Here is a 20,881-nt window from a genome sequence, read left to right as displayed (position 1 = left end):
ACTGAATCCCACCTAATTTGTCCAATCTTAATTTCATAAAAGAATCCCCTGAAGTCCAGAACAGTTCAGGGAACATCTATATTTTCTCTACTTGGAGACATTAGTATGTCTGTGATGTGATGGCCATGGTCTGTAATATGCAGCAGTACATGAACTGTGTTCCCCTGTGAAGTATTCTCTAAATATTCACTCTACTTACCTTGCATTTCTTGAGCAAGTGTCAATATTAATTTCTGTTTTCATGTCTTTTTACATATATTTCTTTCTGCCTACATAGTTTCAGGCTCTCTTACACATTTCTATTCCAATATAACTTAAACTGATAGCCATCAGACAATAGGCATTAACTCAAAGCATGGATCTGCAAGCATGGAAAGTTTATACCAACTATTTCACCTATCATTTCAAGCTTCAGGTTGCCTGCCATATGACCAGAAATACCTCAAGTGTTCCTCTTAGAAGACATAAAACCCATTCCACCTGCTGACAAAATTCCGTACATGAGCATGAAATCCATGGTAGTTAGTACTTCTATGTAACATTGTTGTGGTTATTTTGGTTAGAGCTACACATTATTAAAATTGACTGGCATTATTAACATCAACTTATGGTTGCTCCCATCAAAAAAAAAATTGGTCTTTTGAGAATATTTGTAGCAGAGCCAATTTCAGCTTTGCAAAACTTCACTTGAAGTCTTTTGTACACAACTTCTTGCATCTGTAGCACATCTCTTATTCTAAAGCCACAGGTATTTTTTTTCTCAGATGGTTTGTATATTTCTTTGTATATATATTTAAAAAAACAAGTTTAAACAAATTTGCCACACTCTACTACAGAATGGCCTCTTTATTCTATTGAGTCAAATCCTTTTTTTCCACTGACTGAAAGACTGAGAAATAACAATACAAAAAAGGGTAGCAGGAGGAAGTCCTCCATATCACCATAAGAGTCCATGTGTAGAATGAGAGCAGAATCTTAGATCATGGGAAGAAGGTAATTCATCGTAATTGTCTGTGCTACAGTATTGAGTTTGTCAGAGATAGCACATCTAAATCCTTTGTACCACAGTCACAGCACCCAAAACTGTATCTGACAGATAATTTCCTGTACTTAATGTGATGAACTCTTTCAGGATCTGGAATGTCTCTTGGAGCAGAGGACATTTTTTAAATCCAACCACTATAAAACAAGATCTCATTTCCTTCCCCTTTCAGCACACTCTGTTGTGTTCAGTAGTCTGTAATTTCTCATTTGTGCTGACAAACCATCCAGTCCTCAATCAGTTTGCAAGAGACTCCAGGGATCCATCGTGCTTCCCATCAGGTTGGGTTGTAAACTTCTGTCTTGTCACTCTGGTCACATTCTGGTCCATGTAATTCATATTTTGGCTCCCTGCATTCCTCTCCCAGTTGCAACTAGGTATGTCGTTCTCATTCACTTCCTCTTCTGATGTTCTGAGCCTTGTTGCCACATGAATCTTACTTTCCACTCCATCTGTTTGTCTGTTTATAAATAGCCCAATTATCAAGGCAGCATGCTCCCAACTCCTTTTCTACAGGGATGGGAGTGATTGCATTTAGCTTCCTACGCAGTGACACAGTGCCAGTATGCTTCCTTGGTATATTCATTCCTATTCATGCCGTTACTTATACTTTTTATTAAACAATTTCCTCAGTTACTCCTTTTCTTGAAAGAGTCCTATTTTAATCCTGTGCCAGAGGATCTCAACAATATTTATAGCAGTAGACATTTGTCCAGGCAGGGAATGGAAATAAATAATGGAGGTCCTGATGAACAGCCAACATACATTCCCGTGGCTCCACTTTCTAATAATTGTTACTCTTAATATACTGCTAATCAGTGGTACAGATGTTAAACCCTAGTCAAAGATGGTTTTGACAGACTTTTATGAACAAAACCTAGTACACTCTAAAAGATAATTTTTTAACAGACACTGTAGTAAGTACATTCAATTCCTTTCTCAACCCCAACAGAATAAAATTTACAGGAGATCTTTCTGGTCTGAATTAACTGTAATAATACAGAACTTAATGCCAAGTTGAGTAATGATAGATTTAATGGTTCAGAGCGTAGCTGCTGCTTTAATTCATTAATGTAATGAAACCGAGTTTAGGAAATATTTGTATTACAGTAAAGTAATATGCTCAGCTGAAACTTCAGCAAGAAAATACATTATAGCAATAACATAGTCAATATTCACATATCAACCTGTGTTTAGCTGATCTGGCAAATATTTTAGATAGCAAACACCACAAAAGCACAGTTTGAAACACATTACACAGCTTAGAAACACATTACATTCATTTAATAGCAAATGTGAAACTACTGACACTTTTAATACAGTCCCTGAAACCCACTCCACTAATTAACCTCCTTACATTAGCAAGATCACAGACTTGCAATGTAAAGAGCCAATGTGCTGAAATGCCTCGAGACTTGTTTTATGAAACTCTCTGTGAGAGCAATTGTGTTTGTCCATGTTCAGTCTCTGGTTTTCTTATCAGTTTCCTCCATAGCATTGTGCATGCAAGTCCATTAGCACAATTTAGTTCAGTTTTCATGAAAAAAACAGGCTCAGCAGTTTTTGCCAATCTTGCACAGATTAATGCCAATGAAGAAACTGGAGTCTCTCCGACGAATTATACTAACTGAATTTGAGATCGTCACAGATCAGGAAGGAAGAATATGACACGTCTTTTATCCCTCTCACTGCCCAAGGACCTCTTGCCTCTTATTCCTTCATGCCTTTTTCTCTTCTCTGCTTCTTGTCTTTTAAAGAATACCGGACTGCTCGAGCAAATTTTATAAAATCTAGGGTTAAGAGGATATTACTGTGGAGACTTGTTATTCTCTGCAAGGAGAAAGAATTTGTAAGTGGATTTGATACAGAAAGGGAGTGCTGCGATTTTTCCATCTTCCCCCTGCTCCATGTCCAAGTTTAGATAGATAAAGGATTCAACACTATCAAGAGGTGAATGACATCACCCCTCTGCCCCCTCAAGAAACTCAAGCAGGCTCAGAATTTGCAAAATACACAAAGGGTCAGCTTTCAGCTCAAAAAAATAAAGACTTGAAAAGAACAAAAAGCAACTTAATCCAAACTGTTGCACAAAAAGAGAACCCTTCAGTGAAAGGATGAGAAGATTGCTATTGACAGGGGTGGGTAGAAAACTTGCCAGTTTTCTTGCTATATAATTATCAAGAATAATCAAATTGCCATGGATAAAGCCAGAAGAGATCCAAACCTACCTCTGATCCCTGAATGTTAAGTCCTAATGTAACGTTTCCACAGGTCAGCACAGCCCAATTCCCTCCTGGAGAAGCAGCATTCAGACAGCTTCCCCAGCCTGAACCTTTGCGGGGGTAGGTTTTGTTACTGACCTGGAGCAGCATTAGGTATTTGCTCTATAACCGGTTCACCCAAACAGCCCAAAGTCAAATATCTCTTCAGTTGAGGAAGGTTGAATCTAGCTTAAATCAGCTGAGTTTCTTCCATGCCAGAAAACTTTTGGCTAAGCAGTTAGGACAGGTCTTGCAGCAGAGCCAAAGAATTGGCTTTTAATTTTGTGGTTTCAATCCTATTTCAGAATTTAAACCGATAATCCTCCATCTTCATTTAAAAATAAACCCTGCTGCCTCACGTAATCATGTCTCTAAATGTACTTGGGCCAGACCTACAGTGCCCGGCGTCCTCCCAGAGGGAAAGCCAGCAGTTTCAGCTCCTTGGGCTCACTCTGCAGGCATCCCCAGGGGCCGTACAACTAGCAGAGCTGTCTCTTGGGGTATTCTTTGGCTACTAGCTCTGCTCTGATGAGCCCCAGCTGTGACATCGGCTTCTTAAGGGCCCTCACAGCTAGTCAAATATGGGCCAGATTTGGCATTGCATGAAGAACAGGTTGAACTGGCTTTCAACATGACAGCCAGGACACGAACGTGGATCCGGGCCAAATTCCCCTCATGCTGAACTGAGTGCAGCAAACCCTTGGGTCTTGATAAGCTCAATATCTTTATTCTTTTTTCTTTCAAATTGACCTGTCCTGTTGTGCTTCGTTCTTCTATCATTTTTCAAAATCAGATTTCTTTTTTGTTTGTCTATGTGCCTCTGTCTTTTTCTTCATTGGGTATTTTTTGTTTCCAATAATGGACTTATTAATACTCCTTTCATTTTTTATGGCATCCCTGACATTGTTTTATTGACTCATATTTTATCATAAACTATAACATCTTTGTTTTTCTAGTCATGCTATATTTTTCCCCAAATGCAGTCCCTTCTGAGAATATGTACCCCTGAAACCCCTTAAATGATATAACAAATCATTCTTTGGAGACAGTTTGACCCAGGTGCGACATCTTATCTGTTGCCATTAAATAGCTGTTTGCCTTTGATGTGATGAACCACTAGTCTGTGTTAAATAGACTTAGTTTTAAGCTGGGATTAAGCTCTCCTAGAAAAGGTAGGGACACACTGGCTTTCTTCCTACCACTCTTGTCTTTTACTATTTAAGATCATAATGATATATGCTTTTTCTCCCTTTGCTTTTCCAAAACACCAAGGTCTTGGCCATGTGTCTTTCCTCTGTCTGCTTGATTTTATTGGGTAACACTGAGAAGAACGTAACCTTGGATGAGATTGTTGTGAAAAAATAAAAACACTCTTCCCCAACACCCCACAAAAGAAAACCCTTATGGTGTTATTGTTCTGTCAAGGATTTATTGCCAAATTCCATTTCAACAATTCCAGACATTATGATTAAAAAGTGAATGTGGGCTCAGAAAAATGTTCCATTGTTACTTTGAGTCAACTCAGAATGTTCTCTGATAAGAACACCAAGAGGACCTCGTGAAGGAGCAGTGCTGGGATCTCTGTTATAGCACCATGGCTCTGAGAGGGACTTTCCTGCACAGCAGACAAATCTCATCCTACCAGCCCAGAAAGTAAGCAGGCCTCATTTCCTAGAGGGCTGGATTATGACTGAGAAGAAAGGTCAATGGATCAATGAATAACCAGTGCACCCTCATGGAATATTGCACCAATACTCTTTCCTGACTGACCACTACCTCTGCTGATTTTAACAGGTTCAGTATTGAAGGGTGGGATTAATTCACTTCAGCTTCACCTATCTGCAATGCAAATTACTCACCTAATATCTTTGGACATCTATTTTAGAATGAGATGGCTTAAATCCTAGATCTGCTTATCTCTCTTCATTGATTATAAGGGAACTCCAAGCAGGTAGTTCAGATATGGCAGGGGGAGACGGAGAAGAAAACTTGAGGCTACAGAACATTACAGGTAAATGTGTTTTGCAAGATCAATGGTATGGACATGTTTTAGAGGCAAACCCACTTCAGCAGCAAGTTGGAAATATTCTGAATGATTTCATTTATTCATTCCCTTTTAAACAGCCGTGGTAGCTCATAGTCATAGTACTCTAGTTTTATTCCTTAGAGCATCAGAAAATAAAGGCAAATTGTTTAAATAAATAGAGGAACTATTCTTCTTAGCTCCAGATGAAACTCCTGTGTCAGAGTTCCTCACTGAAGACAACAATTTGCTGTTGATTTTAATGGCACCACAGTTTTAACAAAAAGTCTAACGTGTCATACATCATTATTTTGATGCAAGAGGAGGGTATTTTGAGGGCTGTACCCAAAATAAGTCTGTAGACAACCAAATTTAGAATGTACTAACACTTTGCTTTTTTACATCTGTCTACCTCAGAGTAGCGTACAGGACCAGGTTGGTGTCCAAGCCGGCGTATCTTGTGCCAATCTTGTGTCAATGCTTATCACAAATCCATAGCAGTAATACCAAAGTTTACAGCTGCCTGAAGCTAACTACTTCTGATAGCAAGGGTCATCTGTAATTTATTTTCATGTCCACTCATCAGGCATCCATGACTTGAGCCCCCTCACCATGGGATACCCTCTGGTCCTTTGTTCAAAGAGAAGAACCTTCCTTTTCATGGGAAGGAGGAGAAGGATGAGGAAGATGCAATTCTCTCTGCTTTTTGTCTTTCTACTCCCATTTTTTTCTGTAGTGACATTCCAGGAGTCCAGTTGCCATCCCATGATCTGCTCATCCCATGATTCATGCTCAGCTCCCAGGATTTCAAATCACGGGTAAGATATGCATAGAAAAAAAACAGTCGGGGGAGGAGGAAGAACCAGAAGCCAGTGTTTCTCCTCCCAGTGAGTATGGCTGGGTTAGGAACTCACACTTTTTGTTCGGTCCAACAAAGACTGAATTCTTCTGGCACAGTTTCTGAGGAGGAAAGAGCAAGTGCCAGAACTGTCTGCTAGCTAGACGTCTTTCCTGGGAGACACACGAATTTCTGACAGCAGCTCTGACTGCTTGGCCTAATGGTCTGAGTGTTAGGGAAAGGGTAGGGGATGGAACAGAAATCTTTCCTCTGGGTGTGTTTTAAAACAAAGTGCTTGTTGCAGATGAATTTTACCTGAACCCAGTCCTGTCAGTGTAAGGCATGAACAATAGTCTCTGCTCAAGGAAAGCTTTTAATGTATTTATAAGAAACAATTGCATTGCTCAGTCAAGTTGGGAGCAGTCTAGATGTGCTTCAAGACAGTTGTGGGTACTTGAGGGGGTCTTTATCTAGACCATCACAGTACTGGTTTACTTTTAAGAGCAGCTGTTTGAAGGTATTTGTAGCTGCTCCTAAAGATGAAGAAGACGCCCAGTGAGACTGGTGAAAACATCTAGCCTGAACACATCAGCATGCTGTGGAAAACCTCAGCAGATCCCTATGGGCATCAGTAAACATCTTCATACCTTTCAAAAATACGCTCCCCTATGTGATTTACTTTCTGGGTCAGCAGTTCTCTGGGGGCTAGGATCACACAACTCCCCTGGGGTGGCAGGGCAAGGCCTGGCAGCTAGGGCCCATCCCACCACACCAGCCAGGACCAGGGCAGCTAGGGGGCACTGGGGCAGCCTCAGCCCCAGGTATTGGGCACCTCCTTGGGAATGGGATATGCTGAGGCCAGGCCAGGACATGGGCCCATGAGTGGGCCTAGCTTGGTGGAATGCTATGGCCAAGCAAGGGCAGGGCTGTGGGAAACTGAAGACTGGCCCTACTGGAGCATCACAGGGGCAGGAATCGATGGCTCCAAGGAGCTGCCATGGGGTCCTGCGATATGGGCAGGGTGGCAGGAATCCCTGAGGTGCTGAGCAGAGACAGTCAGGGCTGTCAGTGCCTTAGGCAGTCAGGCTGTCAATGCCCCAACACTCGGAAGCACTGGTCAATCCAAAGGCATGTATGTTCTATGTTGCTGCTGCTGTGTTCCTGGCCATGCCCTCTGTTGTCCACCCACTGTGGAGACCACTGCTTGCCTTAGCTGCTCTGGGTTAAGTCTCATCCACATGACTTCTGTGTACATTTTGCCTCCACATGGGCTTGGATTTCACCCTTGATGCATATTTCCAAAACACATGCCATCAAATCCAACTCCTGTATGCAATCTAAGCATCATTTGCACCTGAGAATGACCATCTCAGCTGCCAAGATATTGATATAAACATCCCTAAAGGGAAATGTGGCTTTGCTATTTGGACAAAAGTTAGTCCCTTTGCTCCTCACAAGTATCAAAACCCTGACCATAAATACTGTATTGGGTGTCAGACTGACCCACAATGAAAACACTCTGACCCACAAGCAAAACTGCCCAGGGGCATGTGATTCCCCTGACCAGTCAGCCACTGCAAGATCGCTTGCAGCTGGTGCTGGTAACTGCTACAGCTGGTGTAACACCCTTGTGGACACACTGCATGGTGAACTCAGAATCTCAACATGGCTTAAATTCTGTCTTCAGACAAAATAAACTCTGCAGAAACATAAACAAAGACGTTTGTTGCAAATAAAAATTCACATTCACATCATTAATTCTTATGAAGTATAAGGAGGTCATTTTGCAAATTGTGAAGCATCCGTGCGCACAAGGGCTGCCGTTTTCATCAGAACAGCTGCCTGGGACATGCAGCCTGAATTATCTGAATGTGCCAAGCCAAATATCCTTCTATCTACAAAGGTTTTGATTTGGCTGCTGACATCGTTCTGACACTTCCACAGTTTCATTTTCTCTTGATCTGGCAGTAGAGGCTCATAGAAAACACCAAACCAAGAATCTGGAAAACAAAGACATTTATGGTATTACTTGGCAGTCCTGGAAATCTCAAGATATAACCGATACACAATGGAAACATTCTGTTTGCAAATGTCTTGGTTTTATATGAAGGCTAAATCTGCTATGCAGAAGATCTTTTCCAATGTAATTCTTAAAGAGCATAGAACTCTATAATATAGCCATTTTTATGAAATCAGTATGTACCACAGGTAAGACTGCAAACGTGATGGAAAACTTTCATTTGTTTAGAAGGTGGATTGCCTCTGTGGATGGGGAACCCTCTAACTCTGATGGTTTCAAATGCAGTTGTTAGTTGCAGTGGAGAAGCAAATACTGAGAATTTCAAGAAATTCAAACAAAAATTCAACCTTTTATTTTTTAAGAAAGTTGAGGGAACTTTCTGATTTCACTGTATATTCTAAAAGTTGTTTCCTTTTGAAAGCTCTCTTCCACTGTCACTCTCTTTTATGTAAATATATGTGTAAAGGCATACGTGTGTGTATATATATATATACACACTTATGCTATCATTTTGAGAGGCAAATAATCATGCAACAAATATTCTATATTAATCAGTAATAGATCTGGGATAGAAACACTGTGTTCACTAAAGAAGCTATTGCTTGAAATATAAAAATCAGTCAGGTCATCTTCTGTAGTGGGAATTACTGGGTGAAATTCCACTGACTGTGACAGACAGCTGTCAGATCAGATAATCAGAAAGCTTCCTTCTGGATTTAAAATTTAAAATGTGTGTTTCACAAAAGTGGAAAATATCCAACTGACACTTATGAAGTCATGACCACCAGGGTGCTTCATTATTTAAGGAAGAGCCAGCAGAGAGTTTACAGAACGCAGGGGTACAGCTGAGACAAGAGGATGGTCCCACAGCTGCAATAAGCAGAGAGGGCTTCCCTGATACACCATGCCCGCGTTTTCACTTGTGTCCGAGTGAAACTGGGTCCTTCTTCTCAGTCCCATCTCCACTAACAGGGTGAGCTGAAACCATTAACAGCCCACAAGTGGCATAGTGGAGCAGGCAGAGGTGGGGGGTAAAGCTATGGAAAAGCATTTTTCCTTGTCCACTTCTTTTTGTCTGGGTTTTTCCAGAGCAGAGAGGTGGCTAAGCATGTGGCCTTTGATTTGCAATTACTTGAGAAGTCACAATACTTTAATATCTTTGGAAATGTTTATCAAGTATCAATTTCCAGTTGACAATTTGTACCAGCTGAGCCTCATATTGTTTATTCATCTTGTTTTCTAATCCTTTTATGATTGGGAGAGGCAGCCACCACAGCAAATGTCAGCTGGAGAACAGGGAAGAATGATGGCCAATGAACTAAAGTCTACAACTCACGCAACTGCAGTAACTAGAGCAAAGTGACTTATAACTTACCTTTGGGATGCAGAGGCAATTTGACACCTCTATTACATTTTTAAAGGTCTTTTAGTATTGGTGTATTTCACCTATTTTCCCTCCAAAGTCTACATAGAGGCAAGAGACCAGACCCCCCACATATCGCACCTTAAATAACATGAAGTCTGAGCTGAGTAAGAAGTCAGGGGTCTGTCCTCTCCCAGTGCTGCAGCTGCGTAACTCTTCCCCGCTTACTACTATTTTCCTGGAAATGTATTTTTGAGGTGGGGCGCTTGCCCACTCTTCTACCACGAGGAGCAATCCCCTGCCAATGATGTTAAGAAGTTTTCACTTGGAATAACAGACTGAACTCTGCACAGCAATCTCTGTCATTTCTGCTGTTCCCTCAAACATTCATCAGCGGGGGGCGGGGGAGGAGGGAAACCACAGAGGAATAGTGAAAAGAAAATGTCTGAAGAAAGCAACATGATGAAATCCCCTGTTTCTTTGTCATTTTCTCCTAATCAAAGCCTATCATTCAACAAGTAGCTGACTGGATAACCTCACTGTTTTTCCTCCTCTCTTAGGAGAAAATTTTGCATGTTATTCCTCAGTGTATAATGAAGAAATTAAAATAAAGATCTCCCATATTCTATTTTTTTTTAACACACAGGAATATATGGAGCAGCACAGATGTGCACTCAGGCACATTCGGGCACCATTTTGATGGCTAAATTATGCATCAGAGTAATAATTTTGTGCCATAATTTCTCCATGATAAGAATGTGCAGTTTAGGGTCTAAGTTTTCTTATGAGATTACTTCTTTCTCAAGCAAAGAAGGAAAAGAGAAGGAAAAGACTGGCTATAATGCCTTGTGTCTTCCTGGGGCTGGGTATCTGCACTCCCTTCTGTTCATAGGGCTCATTGTCAAGGCATAGCCTGGCTCCAGGACTGTCAAGTCTTTGCAGAAAAAGCCCCGTGTGACACATTTATAGAGGCAGCAGGGTGGTCTGTGCCCACCCGAAGTTCACAGCTCAGCAGCCATATACTGTTTCTATGAAATAACAGTAAGATTATAGCTAAGGTGAGAGGTAGTTTTCCCTCGTCTATTAACTGAGCAAGCCAGGTGTTTGAATCCCATTCCCAGTGTATTTCTCAGTAGAACATATTGCTTGACAGCTACTAAATATTTTAATGGTGTATACTGGTACCTCAATAGCGGCCATTCCAAAGGCGATCCCAATAATTATAAGCAGATGGTCTTTAAGATATTTGCTAATCACTTCTCCACAAGGCTGAAAAATAAGAAAAAATTGTTAATGATAGGTAAGCCATATTATCCTAAGGTTATTGGGAATGCACCCCCTAAACTAGCTCCTCTCAAGCTCTCTCTCTCTCTCTCTCTTAAAGAAAGGCCATTTGACTTTACTCTGGCTTGTTGCTAACAAACACAAAGAACACAGCTATATGCACCTTATGGTCTGAGAAATATGTCTAGTATTTGCTTCCCTAAACACAAAGATTAATTTATTAGCTGACCATAAAAGGGCACAATTTCAAATGAAGACATAGAGCTGCAATGCCTAATGTCTGCATGATTTTCAGTTGACAGGGAAAGAAGCATTTATTCTTACTTTCAGTTGATAATCGTTTGGTGCTAGGAAAGAGCTAATGTAGCAATGACCAGATCTGAAAGTGAACTCCAGTTTCCCACTAAATTCATCTTTGGATTTGAAACTTCAAAGCTTATTATTAGAATCAGGCTCAACTAACAATATTTGGATATAAAACCTAGTTTATCAATTAATTTTGACAAATATTTGGTGGTCTTGGGCTGGGGGTGGGAGGAAGAGAGTGATCATATCTGAAGTTCTACGCAGAGCTACTCTCCTCTTTAATAAATGCATACATCTGTTCTTAGAATGACTACGTCTTTTCCAGGCATTGACAATACTCCTTTTTCAAACTGTAAAGAAAGCCAAGTACAGCTTAAATCCATCAAAACTACAGTACTGTTCCAACACTACAATTGCCTTCCCCCTAAATATAGTTATATTCTTTCACCATATTTCCTTGCTCACAATAAACACATGGGTCTTCTCCTCCTCGTCCTTCTAAAAAACTTCTCATTTAAGCTGACTCAGAACTGCTCTGAATTTCAAATCTTTTTTCCTGGATCACAAGAGTTGAATGTCTTTAGTAGCATCTAACACCACCGTGAAATCTGTGTGTTCATGTGAACGATATCTTGCACCTGCAGTAATTTCACTGATGGCTTCTCATGTGTCCTTTGAGGGTTTGCCTGAGGCCAAAAAGGCATTAAAACGTGGCCAAAAACAGCCCTCTTTCCAGATTGGGTTCTGGCATCCTCTACTTAACCAGACTGTTCCTTTGCTTTAAAACTGTATTTGCTTCTGTGGGACTACGCAAGGAGGAAATTAGTGTTCAGGCAGGACCTGGCTAAGGAGCTGTGCATTCAGAAAAGTATACAAGCAGAATGGACATTTCCTAAAATCTGCTTTGTGCTAGGTGCAGATTGGCAAACTATTAGTACCACCAACATTATAAAACTGCAATTATTTTTGTGCTAATATTCCACTTTATTTTCATATTTTTCTTTGTATGCATGGAGTCCAAATTTCCATGTGGGAAAACAGATAAATCTTGAAAGTAACTAATTGACATCTCTGTTGCCCACCTGCCAGTTTTTGGTTATGCTTTCTTGTTGCCTGTCATCAGACATTTTTGCCTTATCATTATATTAGCTGCCAGAAGCTTTACAAAAGGCTGTAGGTGTAAGAAATTACTCTTTGAATATACTGCCATGAAGCCTACAACATGTAAGGTTTCTTTCCAGCAGATCCTGCAAAATGGGTGTGGGATTTTTCATTAGAGGACTATAAAACCCCAAAGGTCTTGCATTTAATGCGTTCATTTTTCAATATCCCTTAGGCCTTTGAAAGCCTCTGAGCTGACACGTCTACCACCAGAATGAGCCTGGGTGGGAACATAACCTGAAAGTTATGTTCTGAGGGAGAAAAGAGAGTCAAAGGGTAACTGGTGTGCTGATTTCACCCAGAAGCATACCCTGACCCCAAGTTTTCACTCATAGTAACCATGCAGACTGCTGAGGTCCTAAGGGTGCTGCCCTGCACAGCTAAAATAGAGGCACCCTAGGAAGAGGAAACAGCAGCATATTTCACTTATGCACAGTAATTACATAGCAGATGGCATAGGGGGAATTCTGGCTAATGTAGAGAAGGCAAAACTTGGACTTTTTGGGAAGATACAGAACTGGGGGCTATGCCAGTCACCAAAGACAACCTTGGGTTAAAACCTCTTTCTATCAACAAGAGTGGAACATTGTATTTTTCTTACTGTTTTATAAATATGCCTGTCTCCATGCATAATGCAGAGTTCTGTTGATATGTCCTTTTGTTCACATTCACAGATATCATAGCCACCAAGAGGAGTATTAAAATTTTTTCCCCAGTCTTCAGGTCCATTCAACAAACCACAGCACTGGCCCTGTAGGAAGTAAGAAATGGAGAGATGAGGAAAAAAATGGTGATTTGCAGTTTGAGGAGAGCAAGGGAGGGAGTAGAGCAGAACAAGAAGGAGAAATTTCCTTTCATCTTTACCCTTGTGGAAGTTTTCTAAAATTGGTATGTCTCAAACACCTTTATTTTTCCATACCAGTTATAAGAATGCAAGTGCATAAGTTTAAAAAAAATTTAAAAAATCCAAAACAAGGAAAGAAGATCAGTTTTTCAGTATACAGTGCTCAAAAACATTACCATACTGTAAAGCTAGTAATTGTCAGTGCCGGAATTGAACGGATGGAACTGGAACATGGAAAAAGCTGGGTATAGCATTTTTTGAGAATCAAGTCTTCTTTCTGCAAGTTTTACTTGCAGATGTTAAGTAACAGCTCCAGTATCATCCACATTTCACATCTTGAAAAGCTGAGCTGAAAGTCTAAAATTCTGGCACGTAAAACTCTGAAATCTAGAAAAATAACTACCTTGAATGATGCTTAGCCCTTTAAATTAGAAATGGACTGAAGAGGCCATGTCTCCATTTGGGGTTTGTGAAACCTAAACCAGGTGCAGTTTCACTTCATGTTCCACTTTATTCAAGCTACTAAAGCTCAGGGGTGCAGACTTGTGTTTGCGGTCCTTCCTCTTTTAAAAAAGCAGCTGGAAATGTTCACATAATTATGTATAAAAGCAAATACCATGGGACATAAAAAAAGAATCCTGGTCACTTTAAAAATTAATACAATAATTATGGGATTTTTTTTATTTTGCTCACCCTTCAATCATCTCTCCAGGGAGCTGTTTATTATATCAGAAGAAATAAGCTGTCTCAGAAGTGGAGGACAGGGTTGGAGGTGGAAAGGGGAAGAAGCAGAAGTAATATAAGCCACCCAAATATTGATTTTTGCTTCCTTTCACACCAGCAACCTTTAAAAATACAGGAATTATTTAAGCCTACCCTTCAAAGTCATCACCCATTAAGGACTAAAATAAATCAAACTCAGCAGGCACTATGTCGATATATAGACACAGGGACTAGTGAGAGGGGCAGGGGTCTACACCATCAATGATAACAGTGGGGTTCAAGGGAGTTCACTGTGCAATACTCAGGAGCAAGCTGGCACTAAGTGTCCAACTTCTGGGGTCCTGCAGGTGGGGGGAACCAGGATAGGTATAAGCACAGCAAAAACAAACCTCCCTTTTAACATATTTTCTTCCCCTTCTTACACAGTAAAGTATGGCTTTTAATAACTTCATAGCGATAGGATATTCCAAATGAAATACACTCCTCAAGTTTTCCTTATCCTTGGGGTGATCTTACCATAAGGGAACTGGATAGTTCTTAGTTGGGATACAGTGAAGGAGCAATGTCCCTTCAGAAGGGAAAGCTGTAACAAAGGAGCAGGCAGCCTTCTCATGGAGAAGCTTAGCTGTCAGTCTCACTTGCATGTTCTGTGTCCTTGCTCCAGCACTTTTACAAACACTATTGCACAAACAAATCATTGCAGAAACACTATGCCATATCAAGACAGTAGAAGCTTTTTCTGTAGTGTTTTAACTTGCATTTAATTCAGACCCTTCCCCATCCCTAGGGAATGAAATTAAAATCTATGGCAGAGTAGACATAAAGCAAAGCACAACGAAGGCTAGAGATGAAACAGATAGGAAAACTCCTTGCTTTTTTAATTTTAATTACCGTTCTCTGGAACCTCTGGATATTCTTTTGAAACTCTTTATGTTCTCCTGTAGTGTCTTGCAATAAATCCTTGCTCACCTGGAGAGTGAGGTTAAGGGATGGTCCAATCTGCAAGTCCAAATATTTTATTAGTTTTTGGAGTAGAAACAAAACTCTGGGAAGACATCAATGAAAATGCAGAATAATACTGCACCTGAGATCTGTAGACTGCTCCTAAAATACCTCCTGTGACCTGAAGGATCAGGATCAGAAGCAGTCCAATAAAAAACTAGGAAGAAAACAAAAGAGGGAGAAAACTATAGGACTTCTGAGAAAGATTATATAGTTTCTTCTGAGTGAATGTTAAGCTTTCATGTGCCTGAATAACCATGTAGGTAGAATGAAGTTCCAGTCAGAGCTTCTCTAGTTATTCCTTCTTTGGTGATGAGAAAAGGCAGTGCTCGAGACAGAGTATGCTCAGCTGGAGATCAAAACAAGGTGCACACCAGCGTAGTGGCATGACGGACAGTGTGTAGGTGAGAGGTGTTGGGCAGGAGGACAGGGAGGACATTCTGGGAGGAGCTGTTAATTTATGAAATTAAATGTGATAGGTAGTGGGGGAGGTCTGGTGGAGGGAACTTGGGTGATGGTTGGATGGAAAAAAAGCTAGTGACATGCTCAGGGTGCTCTGGACCCTGTCTTCTTGTCAATGAGACCACCATAACTTTTTCTGCACTAAAATTCAGAAGAGGCTCAAGCACAAGGTAAACAATGAAAACACATGATCATAATCAAGCATTTGGTTAAAGAAAAAGGCTTCATCCTCCTTTGATGCTACTTGCAAGGACTTTATCCATCAAATGTAGCTGTGGCCTGTTAAAGGTAGTCAAATATTTTTCTTTCCTACCAACATCAGCATGCACCGACTCTCCTTTATGGCACCACAGCATCCCAGAAACCCAAGGACCATAATGATGGAGCCCACGGCTATCAGCAGATCAACCCCTGCAAATACGCTGCTGTCTATCTCCAGCTCCTGAAAAGAGAGGGGAAAAAAATCTTTCAGATACAAGAAGCTCCTCCTAAAAACATCTGTATCCCCTAAAATAAGAGAATTGCTTCAAAACTGATAAATGTACTGATTAGCAACTACGAAGAAATTCTGATCAATAAATTAACAAACCTTTAATGCCCTCTTCTTAAAGATTTTACTGGGGAGCTCAGTAAAACCTTTTCACAGTCTTTGTCTCTGCACAAGATGAAAGTGAACTTTGCAGAATAAAGATCTCTTGTCTTTAAAGTGGCTTTCAGTTAGTTTTCAGTTGATGAATCTTTGCCTTTTACTGGAAGTAGCAAAACTGATTATCTCGAAATCTCTCCTACATTAACCAAATGTTAAAGAAACAAAACCTCTATTTGTCATTAGAAGGCCAAGAACATACTCTGTGGCTGCTCCTGAGAGAACACTTCTCAGAGCAATGCCGGATATACTAGAGAAATAGTTAGATGTATTTTCCAAAGCAGATTTCTTTTTCATGATCTCTAATATTACCCTCAGAGATGAGGACTATATTTTGATGTGTGGGACATTCAACTAAACAATTCATGTTCCTCAATATTATTAAAAATCAAATTATTCAGTTCCCACAGGAGTGACTAAGACCAAAGGCCAAAATAGAGAAAAATGTTCAAAGAATATTTTCCAGTGTGGCTGATGCCAAGATTAGCAAAAATGTCTGGAAGTTGTCACATTTATCTTCTGATGGAAACTGCAAAGGTATATAGACAAGTATAATTTGAGGAATGTGTTGTTCTTTCCTCTTCCAGGTTGGACTGAACCTCCTGTTACTTATTCTTAGAAAGCTGTATTCATCTACAGCCAAATCCTTATGGTCTCTTCAATTATTACTCAGGCAAAACATACATTGTTTTTGAATGGGAAATATTCTTCCTAGGGATAAAAATTTGAGAAAATGCTTTCAATTTTTGCCCCTATTCGTAATTCAAGGTTTTTGAGTAGTACCAAGTGTCACTTCAGGAAACCAGTTTGGGACACACTTAAGGATGCTTTTCTAAATAGCAAATGTCTCAAAAAATATAAGGAAGGATAATAGTGGTTATGGTTCTGGTGGCAGGAAATACCTAAATCTATCGTCTTATCTCCGCTGTCTTTTCATTTCCAGATAGGAAAATTCAGACTTTAAAATTATTGTTCTTAACTGACGGGCTATGGTAGAGCAGCAGAGTAACCAGAACACTTGCAACTTAATCTATACTAAAGGCTTAATCTGAAAGCTTAAAAAAAGGTTTCCATGTCACACCTTGCCATTTATTCACTTCTATGGCCAGAAAACCTTTTTGAAAATAAAAGTATGCAAATTACATTTTCAAATTCATTTACATTTCTATGGCCCAAATTCATGAGAAAAAAGTCTACTGCTTAAACCTTAGAATCAGATTGTTCTTCCTGTTAGTATAACGAAGCATCAACACACAAAGATTGTGCAGTGCCTTTCAGAGAAGGAGCTATGAGCTGTGAATTCAGCTTCACTCAAGGGCAGCAGACTCGTTGGTGCGAATCAGGAGCCAGTGCCACAGGGAGCACGCTTGGAAAAATGTTGGTAGGGGCCACAGGGCCAGAGGGCTTTTGCACCAACAGGACCAACCTCTCCTGCATCTCTGCAAGATCAAGGGCTCCTCAAAATTGTATTTTCCTTAGCTGCGCAGAAAAGGAAAGTCACGAAGTCTGAAGTAATTTAATAATACAGATAAAATCCAGGAGGGGACCTCAGGGACTTTCTTCTCCCCTCCAGAAGGGCTGTTAGGACATTTTAATTCTAAGTAAAGATTTTAGGGTCTCTAAATCTCTTGCTAAGTATGAGGGGCAAAAGATGAGATTTTTTTAAAGAGTCAATGAAAATAGAAGGAAAAAAATCCTTGCTCCTTTCCAAAATTGCGATTACTGAGGAAATAAAAAAAGCAAAAACATTCTACACAGACATATGGAAGGAACCTTAGGAATACATATGACTATACTATTCCAACAGGGAAAGACATTGAAAAGTCTAGGAGCCGCATGGCTCCTCATTATTCTCTTTAACACTGAAGTCAGTAACAAAACCGTAATTAGTTTTCATTAGAGGAGAGAGAGAGAGAGAGAGACACGTTTTCCAACAGAAAGCAGTGTGCATCTGCAAGAACCTACATTAATAAAAATAGAAAATACTTCTTGTAGTCACGTCTGTGCTTACATTAATCACTTTATTTGACTGCCTGCACCACCATGTTTGATCTTAAACATCATAAACTGCATTAATCTTTACCCACACTAACCATCTCAACAAAACCAACAAATTTGTGGAAATGAAGATAGCAAATGAAATGTATGCAGTAGCTTCCACATTTTACATGGTTCTGGTATGACTGCATATATTTACCTGCTGAGCACCTTTGCTAACGCGTATCCATATAGAGACTCCCAAAATAATAGAGCCACACAACTGCAGGAGAAAATAGAAATTGTTAGAAAGATAAGCAATTTTAGATTAACATTCAGCATCCAAATTGCACCAGATGCTGGACAAAATTCTGAAATAATTTGTTTGGCAAAGTGAAAGAAACATGAATTGCTGGAGCATAGAATATTGACTTATATCCAGGAAATTTCATAAGGGTAGTTAAATCTTCAGTTATGCACCAAATCTCTGATGTTTCTGCCTCAGAGAACAGTGCATTTCCTTGATGATTTATACATATGGTTGGGAAGCACACAGAAATTCTGTCAGATGAGAGAGGAATATAAATTTCTATAGTACCTATACAACATGGCTGTATAGAGCAATGGTTCTTGTATAATGGAAACATATGAGATTTGATAAAGGATGGTTGTATAAATGTTGTTTCTAGAATTATTCAGGACACATAGCTAGACATATTCTCTCTAGTAAAACTATCAGGAAAAGTTCTAAATAAAGTTCTCTGCTATTTCTATTGCAACAATATCTGGCCACCTCCAACCCTTAGAATATTCCTCCTATAAAATGCCTATAGTTATTATTTCCATTACATTTTTTCAGAAAACAACCATACTCAGTTGCGTACATGTGAAAGTTAGACTTGGTTGGCTTGCTTTAAGGTGCTGAAGGGTCAGAGGAACCCCAGGTCCAGACACATTCCCTAACCATTAGTTGTGCTCCTGTTTCGTTGATCATTGAGGTACTGTTTCACTATGTGCCAGCCACTATTCCTAACATTGTCCGTGATTACTGTTACGGAGATTTTCTTTTTATTAAGTGTTGGAGACAGGTAATTGAGGCTAACTGAGTGTAAGGATTGCACCTACTGAGAGGACTGGTAGGAAAGAGACACCATGGAGGACAGGAGACTAGTCAGATTTAGAATTATCTTCCTGCACATCATTAATACTCAAGTCATAAATGGCCCTGAAATGTTGTTATGAGCTTTCCATGAAGACTGGGACAGTTCCTAACCTTTCAAAAATGAAAGAGCTAATTTTATATGTTTCAGATATTTTTTCTTAAAAATTACTTTCCCCACAAAATGTTTCATATAATATTCATCATCAAAGATCATAATGACTTTAGCAGATTATTTAATATGGAACAGAGCCAGTACTCAGACATGAGTACCACACATTTTCCTACTCTAAGTAAAGCTCCTATAAGTACATTTTAAACATGAAAAGGAAAGTTGTACAACCGATGACAGCTATATCATGTTATCAAATTTAACTAGAACTCCCCACAGAAGCCTCCTGAATCCCACTGAATCTGCCTAGAAATTGATGGTATAGTATGACTCTACATTTGAGTCTTGTTCAGCAGCACTATCTGAACCATGTGGCTATGCACCAGACAACATGGGCTTGCTAACATGAAAATTTCCGCTGAAGCAGCTATTGCTACAAATCCAAACAGAATTTGGCCTACTGCTTTATTTGTGACATAGGACCTCCCATGAAAATACAGCACAGTAGTAGACGTAAATACAGCTGAATGTACAGGAACTTAACAATCAGATGGGAATGCTGCAATATTTATTTCCTCCATTCAAAAAAGAAGCACCATTTATAAATACAATTTTTTAGTAAGGTATACATATTGTAATTACAAAAATGAAGTTGGTTTAGGCTGATAAAAATGCTCCATTTCAGTAAAATCTGAATTTTTTTTCTGCTTATTTTCACAATACACAAAGTATACAACACACAGGGAAAGGTTTTGAAAAAACAAACCAAAGTGAACTGTTCCCAAAGAGTCAAACATTTCAAGGTTGCTGGAATACTCCATCCTAATTATTAAGTATTCTTAAAATAAAGTTTCGACTAAAGAAACTTTCATTTCAGGAAATTTCATTTTTAATGAACCAGTATTTTCCAATGGAATAAAAAGAATGTCTTCTAAAAGGTCCTCACCCATTTTAACAAAGCTAGATGGCTATTGTAGTTTTGCCTTAACCCTTGACCAAGAATCAGTGACCTCATCATGGTCTCATAAACTAACCAGTAACAGGATTGTTGACCCTCACGTTCAATGGGTGCTTCTTTTCTCAAGTCTTTCAGTCTTGGTGTGATGAAGAAATACAGCTGAGTTAAATTAATATCACCTCTGATGAGCCCGCTGTGACTCTGGACCAGCAATATATCAAGACACTGTACTTTTCAGACAGGGAAATCCCAAACCTATGGAGAATTCCCTCCACTGGCACTTTTTAAGCAACCATTTTAAGGATACTAGGAGGAGCTTTCTACAAGGTTGCTCCTGTTCAGGAAAACTTTTGTCTGGGATAACTCCTTGAGATATCTGAAATTAAATGTGCTAGGTAGGTCCTACAGAGGATGCAGGCTATGGCTCAGTATACCTGCTAAGTTTGTGTTGCTGCATTTGGGGATCGAGATGTTCAGATGTAAGGTTTGGGGAAAGGACCACTTTAGTTGTAGATGAGACTGCAAGTCTGATATCAACAACGGATCAAAGATTGCTCTGTCACTAATCCAGTTGCCTCAAACTAGGGATCTGACATCAATATTTAATGCAAAAAAAGAGGCAATTCTACAGTCTTGCAGAATGTGGCGTAGCAGAGGCTGACAGAATGAGGGCAGCAGATGAGATGGGGTATCCTGCAAA

General features: G+C 39.8%; 1 protein-coding gene across 1 annotated transcript; it reads right to left on the bottom strand.

Moving 5' to 3' along the window:
• Positions 1-8,110: 8,110 nt before the first annotated feature.
• TSPAN8 (tetraspanin 8) lies at positions 8,111-18,235 on the bottom strand (the record flags this gene model as incomplete). The annotated part of the gene is made up of 7 exons (XM_010194633.1): positions 8,111-8,164; positions 10,733-10,816; positions 12,900-13,049; positions 14,757-14,864; positions 14,950-15,024; positions 15,643-15,771; positions 18,173-18,235. Coding segments are annotated over 7 exons (663 nt in total), but the record flags the coding sequence as incomplete, so codon positions are not given.
• Positions 18,236-20,881: the final 2,646 nt, after the last annotated feature.

Source organism: Mesitornis unicolor, unplaced genomic scaffold, assembly GCF_000695765.1.
Source record: "Mesitornis unicolor isolate BGI_N332 unplaced genomic scaffold, ASM69576v1 scaffold53891, whole genome shotgun sequence".
Lineage (NCBI taxonomy): Eukaryota > Metazoa > Chordata > Aves > Mesitornithiformes > Mesitornithidae > Mesitornis > Mesitornis unicolor.
Note: the sequence above shows the minus strand (reverse complement) of the source record. Positions and strands in the feature narration are given on the sequence as shown.